The sequence below is a fragment of the Solea solea genome, chromosome 17, assembly GCF_958295425.1.
Source record: "Solea solea chromosome 17, fSolSol10.1, whole genome shotgun sequence".
Taxonomy (NCBI): Eukaryota; Metazoa; Chordata; class Actinopteri; order Pleuronectiformes; family Soleidae; genus Solea; species Solea solea.
The window spans coordinates 9,850,854-9,861,321 of NC_081150.1; the positions used below are offsets into that span (position 1 = coordinate 9,850,854).

The 10,468-nt window shown below is 40.4% G+C and overlaps 1 protein-coding gene across 1 annotated transcript; it reads left to right on the forward strand.

Annotated features, from left to right (window-relative positions):
• Window positions 1-1,683: 1,683 nt before the first annotated feature.
• On the forward strand, window positions 1,684-6,716 carry aldh8a1 (aldehyde dehydrogenase 8 family, member A1). The gene is made up of 7 exons (XM_058612815.1): window positions 1,684-1,986; window positions 3,493-3,640; window positions 3,953-4,108; window positions 4,191-4,340; window positions 4,682-4,938; window positions 5,598-5,759; window positions 5,852-6,716. The coding sequence occupies exons 1-7, from the start codon at window positions 1,840-1,842 to the stop codon at window positions 6,302-6,304; spliced, it is 1,473 nt and encodes a 490-aa protein (XP_058468798.1). The 5' UTR covers window positions 1,684-1,839; the 3' UTR covers window positions 6,305-6,716.
• The last annotated feature ends 3,752 nt before the right edge of the window (window positions 6,717-10,468 follow it).

A 10,468-nucleotide genomic window follows, 5' to 3' on the forward strand; every position in this document is an offset into this window, starting at 1 on the left:
ATACTGGTCAAAATCACTAGATTGGATTTCGGATAAAACACGTAAACCAATGCAATCCAAAAATCTAATATATCGAGTATATATATATGAGTCATGTTTGGACTAATTGTTTATTCTTTTTGGGAGAATTCATTACAGTCTTTGAAATGACTCGGCACAAATGTGTTAACAGCTTCATAGTTCAGAATCAGAATCACCTTTATTGTCATTATACAGTGTACAACGAGATTAAAGGACAGTTCTAGTAGTGCAAGTGAAAAGATAAGAGTGGAGAAGAAGAACGAAACAGTGCACCAACACCTTCGACAAAATTAGAAGGATATGTAAAAAAAGGTATTCAAGTATTTACAGTACATTGTACAGCAGAGTGGGTGTATGTGGGGTGTGTATATTGCACGGGTACGAAGTGTAAGAATATTGCACAGTTTGGAAGAGTTACTTAGTGTTAAGCACTCTTATTGCACTTGGGTAAAAGGTGTTCGCAAACCTAGAGGTACGGGCTTGGATGGACCTGTACCTCTTTCCTGAGGTCAACAGTGAGAACAGGCTGTGCCCAGGGTGTGAGCTGTCACAGGTGATGCTGGTGGCTCTGTGCAGACACCTGGTGTCGTAGATGTCTGACAGAGAGGACAGCTGCACTCCTATGGTGCCCTGTGCTGACTTTCTGACTCTTTCCAGAGCCTTCTTGTCAGCCTGAGAGCTGCTCCTGAACCACACCAAGATGTTGTGGGTGAGGATGCTCTCCACAGAGCACCTGTAGAAGGACAGCAGCAGGTCCCGGGACACGTTGACCCTTCCCAGTGACCTCAAAAAGTACAGGCGCTGCTGTGCCTTTTTCACAAGGGCATTGGTGTTAGTCCCCCATGTGAGGTCCTGAGAAATGTATGTTCCCAGAAACCTGAAGTCACTGACCCTCTCCACCAGGTCTCCCCCAATGAGAAGAGGAGCAAGAACCTCATTCCCTCTCCTGAAGTCCAGCACCAACTCTTTTGTTTTTGAGGAGTTGAGTGCCAGGTTATTGAGGGAGCACCAGGCAGCGAGGTTCCGGACCTCCTCCCTGTAGGCTGTCTCGTCACCGTTTTCAATCAGCCCCACCACAGTGGTGTCATCCGCAAATTTCACAAGGACGTTGCTGCTGTGGATTGGTGCGCAGTCATGGGTGTACAGGGTGTACAGCATTGGACTGATAAATGGTCTTAAAATGACTATCCGATTAGTATTGGTATCAATAGATACTCGCGTTTGCGATATCGGTGTCAAGAATGACAAAGTGTGAAAAGTGACATCATCCCATATCTAGTTGATGTTCTATGTGTGTTTGGTCTCCATGGACAAAAAACTTTTTGTATGTTGCGTCCTTCATCTGAAACCAACTTGTCAAACAGTACTAACAGACCTGTCTGTCCTGAGTGAGTGCGTGTGTGCGTGCGTTTTTGAGCACCATATTTCACTTGTGAGAAGTTAAACTACTGTACTATCATACTCCCAACCTGTTATCTCCGTTAACTCGTGGCTGTTGATGTTGCCTCTGAGAAACGGAGAGAGTTGTGTGGAGCTGCTGGGCTTTATCAGCATTCTGTTAACTCATTAGAATGTGATGGTTTCTCACTCCTGCTTTGATCTACTATATTAGTCAAATATGCTTCAGGCAGCTCTTATAGAAAAATTACCATTTTTTCCAGTAGCTATGAGAAGCTTGTGTTTGGGAGAATAATTAGCTCATGCTCTGTGTGTTATTGTGAAATGTTTAGTGGGCGGACCAGCAGTTAGGTTTGCACTAGTTCACAGTCCCTCTGCATTCTCTCAGTTGTATGTGCTCTGTGGCATTAGTGGACAGCGATGGCCAAAGCCTCGAGGCAGCACTCGTACCTGGTCCTGGAGAACTACATCGGTGGGAAATTCATCCCGTGTCGAAGCCTCATCGACTCATACGACCCATCCACCGGAGAGGTGTACTGCAAAGTACCGGACAGCGGCAAAGAGGAGGTGGGGCTTCACTTCATCACACAAAGATTCCTTAAATTGTATCATGATTTTACTGCACTGGGCCTCAAGAGTGAGTGAAAGGTACATAGAAGTTATAGGTTGGCAGGCTGCTGCTGTCAGTAATAAAAAAACTTGCAGGTCAAAGGTACAGGTCTCCTTTGACCCTTGTTTGGCACATGTTGTCACCTTTGTGACCATTTAAAAAAAATCTTACATACTAAATTAAATATTTATTATTCCCAGGTTCCAGAGCATATTTGCATCTGATTGTGAAACACCGCCTTAGTTTTGTTGAAAAGCTTCCAGTCACTTTTGATACATGCTGCATTTGGAACTGCTTCAGAGGGAGCCACCTTTGCTCTCTGCAGAGTCAACACTCTTGTAATCATTAAAGACCAGTACAATCTTAACATTTTATGCCTTTTAGATTAGTGACTAACCATAACTGTAAGTCTGTGTTAAATTATTAAATTGAACTTTTGTCTCTATTCACACACATTCCTCCATAATTGTGCATTCAACAAACTCCTGACGTCAGCCAGCCTCCACGTGCAATCGACATGGGAGTTAAAGCAAAGTGATTTTTTTTTCTATTTCTCCCAGAGTTGAAGGCAACATTTTTTCTTAAATAATTCACACTTAAATCTTCATATTTACACCAAGAAGGGTGCTTGATAACGACTTCATGTACAGGGACAATCAATCAATGCTCCTTTTTCTTGTCTGATACTGTTATCACAGCCTTGTGAATCTGATTTCAATCCTTTTTAAAAAAAAACATGATTTTTCCCATTTGGGCTAAAAATGCGTCAAGTAAAGTAAGCAAGTAAGTCAATTGTGTTGTATTGTACATTAAAACCATAGGTTTTAAAAGCCTGTTTAAAAAGAAAAGCCCTTAACTGCTTCTACAGCCTGTGTGTAGTCAGTCAATCATGTGACATTTAATATTTTTGCACGTTATTGCCTTAACTTTTTCAGAAATCAGATGTAGTTATTTTGAAAAGTGTCAAAGCAATATTACAGATACTGAACATTAATATCGGCCTTTCCCCCACTTATTGTGTAACCTAGTCATTATCAAAGACTGGGTTAGGATCCACAAATGAAATTTGCAGAATATTTCCAGTCCCTTTTTTTTTAATTGATTATTTATTTTTATTTTTTGATAATAATAAAAAGGGAATTTTAATAATAATATACATTTGACTCGTTTGAAAAGGGATAGGAAGAAGCCTAGGCTTGTCAAGTCTTACCCCCATTCTTCACTCATTTCTCTTTTGAGTGTATATGTTTTCAATGGTATGCATACAATTAAGTTGGGATTTGTTTATCCCACATATCTTTGGGGAATGTCTGTTTTACCAATCTGGAATAAAATTGTTACAGAATAGCATTTAAAATAGTCAGTGTTGTCTTTAAAAAGTGGATCCCCTTATGAAAAGTTTGGCGAACACCAGTGTAACATAACTCCATCCTTAACTAGAACTGTGATCTGTCTCCCTGCAGGTAGAGGCAGCAGTGGCAGCAGCTAAAGATGCCTTCCCCGACTGGTCTGCCCGCAGCCCAGAGCACCGAGCACAGATCCTCAACAAGATGGCTGACCTAATTGAAGCCAACCTGGAGGAGTTCGCCCTAGCTGAGTCCAGAGACCAAGGTGTCATTTCATTTAAATTTTGTTTTAACGCATGTTGTATCGGCTCATGAGTCACTGAGACTATCAGGCAATATCATCAGAGGGATTATGTCCACATTCTTCCAAATAATGTGAAATTCAGAAATCTCCACTTACAGATAAAATGTTACAGAATTTACAGTTTTAGTTGATATAATCAGCCAAGATGTATGAATTGCCTTGACTCATTTATATTTAAATGCTTTCTATAACCATAAAAGCAGTACATTACATGGCAATTTCTGTTCACTAATGTGTAATCAGGTTCTGTGTCATCCTCTGATCCATCTACAGGTAAAACAGTAACATTTGCACGGATGGTGGATATTCCCCGCGCGGCGTACAACTTCCGCTTCTTTGCATCATCAGCACTACACCACACCAACGACTGCAGCCAAATTGACCACATGGGCTGCCTCAACTACACCATCCGCTGTCCAGTGGGAGTGGGTGAGAGCTCAGTGTGTTTGCAGTGGAGTCTGTGCATGTTCCTTTTGTGTTTGATTGAATTGTGTTGTGTATGTGTGTGTAGCTGGTCTGATCAGCCCCTGGAATCTCCCCCTCTACCTGCTGACCTGGAAGATTGCACCTGCAATCGCTGCCGGAAACACGGTGGTGGCCAAACCCAGCGAGATGACCTCTGTGACGGCTTGGATGATGTGCAAGTTGATGCAACAGGCTGGTAGGACCATGCAACAGCAATCCAATCACACACACAAACATTTGTGCAGCATTCATAGTGAGGACACTCATAGACCCCTTACTCTAACCTTAATCAACACAACAAGTGTCTAACCCTTACCCTAACCTCAACCTAAACACCATTCAAATCAAACTTAAGCAGTTCCTCAGAAATGTGGTTGTGCCTCATTAGGACCAGGTTTTAGTCTCCATGAGGACAAGTGGAAAAAGATTACATAATGTAATGTTGAGTTTGTATAACAACATCCCACGAGATAAACAAGACAAGAGTGTTTCTGCACAAAGGAGTTGCAAAAAAAAAAGATCTGTCTGTCACCACAGGTGTCCCTCCAGGTGTGGTCAACATCGTGTTTGGCACTGGTCCTCGAGCAGGTGACGCTCTTGTGGGTCATCCTGAAGTCCCACTGGTCTCCTTCACTGGCTCCACAGCAACCGCCCAGCGCATCACAGAGCGGTGCGCCCCCTACTGTAAGAAACTCTCCCTTGAGCTGGGGGGTAAAAACCCTGCCATCGTTTTTGCTGATGCAGACCTGGAGCAGTGCATCGAGACCACAGTTCGCTCCAGCTTCTCCAATCAGGTCAGAATTAAACTGTAATGTTTAAAGAATCGTTTCATGTCTTTCATATCGCACACTTGCCAAAGTTAGCATTAGTTGTTCTTCAAAATAGAGCAACTTTAATCTGACCTATTGTGCATCTGTTTTTAAATAATAAAACTATTAAATCGCTATCTAAAATTGTTTTTCAAAGTGTTTTATGAAAGTGTATTATTTTTTATCCTGTTATTATGATATTTGCTGTACACAGGAAAGAAATTTCAGTTAAATTTGTGTGTATATATATATGTATAAATATATGTATATATGTATAAATATATGTATATAAGTATATGTATATATTTATATATATGTATAAATATATGTATATATGTATATGTATATATATGTGTATATATATATGTATATGTACATATGTATATGTATATATTTATATATATGTATATATGTATAAATATATGTATATATGTATATGTATATATATGTATATATATGTGTGTATATATGTATATGTACATATGTAGTGCGTGTGTAGTCTGTGTATGATGAGGCTGCAGTAACATGGTCTGTCCACTGAGGGGAGCTCATGCCCCATATACTGTATGCTCTGAGGTAGCTGCCTGGAAACAGTGTCCTGACACATAAGCTTCAAAATCTTTTCTCATCTTTCCTGCTTTCAGGGAGAAATCTGTTTATGCACCAGCAGGATTTATGTGGAGAGAAGTATCTACTCTGAGTTCCTGGAAAGATTTGTGGCTGCAACTAAGAAGTGGAAGACTGGTGTGCCCTCTGACCCCAGCAACAACAATGGAGCTCTCATCAGCAAAGAGCACTTGGAGAAGGTGAAGATGCAGTTACAGTTACAGGGCATGAGAAACGTGTTCCATATTTCTTAACTTCAAGATGAAATCCTTCTGTGTTTTGCTTCTTCCAGGTGCGAAGCTTTGTAGCCCTTGCGAAATGTGAAGGTGGCGTTGTCCACTGTGGTGAGGGAGTCGACCAGCTGGACTTGCCCATACAAAACAAGTCGGGCTACTTCATGCCACCGACCATCATCTCAGGTTTATCTGACAGCTCCCGTGTCATGCAGGAGGAGATCTTCGGCCCGGTCACCTGTGTCAGCCCGTTTGACACGGAGGACGAGGCTGTTTCCAGGGGGAATGGCGTGCGTTACGGTCTAGCGGCAATAGTGTGGTCTCGAGACGTGGGGAAGGTTCACCGTGTGGCCAAACGGATTCAGGCAGGGTTGGTGTGGACCAACTGCTGGATGGTGAGGGATCTGAACCTGCCATTTGGAGGGATGAAGAGCTCTGGTGTGGGGAGGGAAGGAGGGAAGGATTCCTACCACTTCTTCACTGAAGTGAAGAGCATCACAGTCAAACACTAGATAAAGCAACATATTTTAACAGCTGATTTTCTTTGAATTATTAATGTTCAGGCTATGTTCAGAATATCTGCCGCATTGTTCCAGTCTGATTCAGTTCAGATTCTTTACCAATCAGATTTGTTAGTTCACCTTCCTAAGAACATACAAGTGTCTTGTGAAACCATTTTGAATGTGAACAACAGCAGCCCACATCATATTTGTGTATCACAAAGGTCAGTGATGTCTGATATATATCTGATCTTGGGTCACATTCTGAAGTGACACAAATCTGATTTGAAAATCAGGATCGTTTGAGGATCAGATATCGCTGTCCCCTGAATCAGATGTGAGTCACATTAGCCTGGTAATGTGAACATAGCCGATAAGCAACATTTGTAGTAGCAAAGATCCAAAATAAATAAGTGCTTTAATATTTTCCATTTTTATAATTTGTTCTTTCCTGAATATTTTGCAACATGATTTGTGATAAGGTAAAAGCTTATTTTCCTGTCAAGAGTGCAGTATATAAACCTGAGAGCAGAAACTTTATCTTTAAAAATACCTTTAACCTGTAGATTTTGTTCCCTGTGTGGCAGATAAGGAACAAACATAGTCTTTTTATTTTTTAGGTAGGTTTGAACAGCCAGAAATAATACTAATAGAAAAGAAAGGGAAAGTATCTTGTCGAGCAGGAAAACACAATGAGGGTTATTGTGTGTCTGCCTCAGGCTAAACCAACCCCACAAACCAAGCATTAGTAGAACAAAAACATTCTTATTTTTTTCAGGTGTTTTGTAACACAACTGTGAGTTGCCTCTTATTAAAACACCTTGTTCACATGTAGCTCAATGCGTTTGTAAACCAAGTCTGGGTCGTGTCATTTGTCTGTGGAATGCAGTACCTCCTCGTGATTGATGGCTGTCACAAGAGAACAGGCGCTACTACTAGATTAGCATTCCTGTTAAACTATTTTAGTTGTCAAAAGTCTTACCTTTTTATCAACACACTTTTGTCCCCTGACTATCACAGTGTTGTTCTTTATTGTTATTTATATACTCCTGACCAAAGTCTGCTTGGTTATAATGTTTTTTTTTTTGTAACCTTTGCAGTCTTCACATTTTATATTAAGCTTTTTTTCTTTTATTAATGTTTTCCCTGCTGACACAAGACAGGTTAGTAAATGTCTAGAAACAGACTAGAATATCTGGATGAATAGAAAGTATTTGCACATTTAAAGAGAGTGGGAAATATCAGAATATTATGAGTGAAATGGATAAACAGCATGTCTAACAGCAGACATCTGTCACAAAGAAAGAAAGAAAGAAAGAAAGAAAGAAAGGCAGGTAGCTAGCTAGTAAGCTAGATAGAAGATAGGTAGCTAGCTTTCTAGCTAGCTACCTAGCTAGATAGTGTTTACCTGCGAGACATATTTCCAAAATCATTCACACATCACTTATTTACTTTAGACATTTTATCTAAGGTGAATAGGAGAGTGGTTCATAATATGTTTACTGGCACATTTCATAGCCATGTAGAAAATTAAGTGTTTTATAGCACTTTTTATACTCAGCTATTGCTGTAAGACACAAAGTAAAATGCTGGGCCAAAATCTATAAAGCTACTCAAAACAGGACACAGCACAAATGTGAGTCTTAAATTTAACTGAAACAGTCTTTTCAAACCCTGTTTTATAGATATCACTGATAAACAAAACTTTCTAATACTGTCAACTGCTACTTTTATTTGTTTCTGTTCATCAAGCTCATACAAATATCATGATTCTGGGCGAGAAAACACTTTTTTACAATCGATTTTATTCTCATCCCCTTCTGTCTGCATAGAAGGTGTTCAGCAAATTCATCCAAAGATAATTTATATGAATAATTTAACATGGTATCGGTAGTGTTCATCCTCCGGGAGCCATGAATCTTTGTATTTTATGATTTACCCAGTAGAAGCTGATAGCTTGGACCAAAGTGGTGCACTGATCGATGGACTGAAGGATAACGTCCATATTGCCATCCATACTGAGCTGCACAAATGACTAAAAATCATAATTCAGACAGCTTCAGTGATTTTGACATGCAGCACTTCTTGAATGGTAAAATATAACCTCCACCACTGTCTTCATCGGTAGCATCTTTCATCTCCTGGATTTGAATGAACTTCTCTTCTTTGAGGTGAGACTGACGTAGGCGTTGAATGATGCATGTAGATGAGTGTGTGTGTGCTTGTTGAACTCTTGCCAGTTTAGGAAAAAGGGTGCACAAGGGAAGTGGTTCCCCCATCTCCTGAGTGTGTGTAAAATCACGTCCCCTTTATGTGACATTTACCACAGAGCCAGTGTGTGTCCCACCCTCAGTGTTTTGGCTAGCGAGTGGGTATTGTACTTAGCAGAGCTGCATGATTGCATTCACATACACACAAACACATGCACTCCTCGAGCTTCCTCTCCAATTGCGTGTGATGAAATGGATACCACCCAAAAGAGTCAGGTTAGGAGGTCTGAAGAGACGTGCCGTGCTGCACCACCACATGAAGTTACAATCTAATAGAATGGGAACAAAGTGACTCAGCAATCATTTAATTTTCCTTAGTTTCCGGCCTTTTTTCTGAATTTATCTTTCATCTTTCCCTCCTCAATGGAACCTCGGCAACGTTTCATTGAGAAGGAAAAGGCCTCAGTGAAGCAGATCTCACCCTGGCTGCTGTACGTGACTGCAGGGACACCGCCGCTGGCTTCAGCCAAACCAAGCATTTACATTTCACGCCACTCATTGGGCACAAGGAAGAATTATTATATATATATTATATTATATTATATCAGGAAACAGGATTATCTGGAGTTTATAAATGTCTGTTTTCACGCCGGCTGCAGGGCCACACAGGACTCCTGCTGAGGGTTTTCTCACTAATATACTGTATGTAGAGGGAACGGCCATTGTCAACAACCACTTCCTCCCCTTGCAGCCAAAATCCAGTGTAATAAATGAAACGTTATCCTTTTATGTGTTATTGTAATAGTAAATATACACAATGGATATTTGATTGATTGTTTGGAGAGGGGCATTGAATGAAAATGGTCAGATAACGAGAAGGAATGTTAGAAAGGACCAGTCATGAATTTTTTGTTTTAGTTTTGGCAGATTAATTCACTTGCATGAAAGATTTTTTTTTTCAAAACAGTTCAAATTGAAGGCCATTCATCAAGTCATTGAAAAAAATAAAACCCCAAAGATTATATGATGTAAAGTCATCCTGGCTTTGTTGTAAGTGTCACACATGTTGCATTTTTCTCCTCCTTTTTCTATCTCTTTGATTGTCACACACAGTAAGCTTGCTCTGTATCACTTCTTCTCTCACTACAGTCCCCCCTCTCCCCCTCAAGGCCTCTCTGACACATTTGCGTGCAGGGAGTTTTCCATGGAGTTGATAAGACCTGGGATAAAAGCTGAGTCCTGAGAAAATGCTGCAGTTCAAGCAGGTTAAGCAAACTCAGCTAAGAAAACCCCACAGTGTGTGTGTGTGTATGCCTGGAAGGTGAGAGAGCCACAGGTTTCCAGCTGTAGCCTCTGCCTCACACAGAGTCTCTAACACTTGGAAAAAGTAAAAAAAGAGATCTGACAGTGTATTCTAGTGTACTTTTTGCCTTTGGTTGGAGGAATTGTTGTGGTTGCTTTGAAAGTTCCCGGCCATGAGCGTTGCATTGCTGACTGACTTGTTTTTGGCTCCAGGCCCCGACAAACTGACATCTACCTAACTTTACATTCTGAACATTTCTCTGTCTCATAAACCAAGTCTTGAGGAACAGGTTGTATCTTCAAAGGATACATTTAAAAAAGTATTTGACCTAAATAAAATATAAGACAAAACAACAATAAACAATAAAACAAACTACAGTTTATATCAAAAGTGCAATATCATCCTGAATACTTTAGATTTGCATCATTGTGATGCATTATCAAGATTTCTAATCACTAAACAGTTAATTTTCCCCGCACTGTCAGACTTGTTCCACTTTGACTGACCCCCTCCTGACCAGCCTTGATGTTTACTGGCCCCTGGGTCATTTTGAGTTTGAGGCCCCTGCCTTAGATTAATAATATTATACTGTAAACGAGAGATTATAAAAGTAAAAAAGTGCAATTGACATGCACAGTGTAAAGGCATTTTATCCCCTTTCTA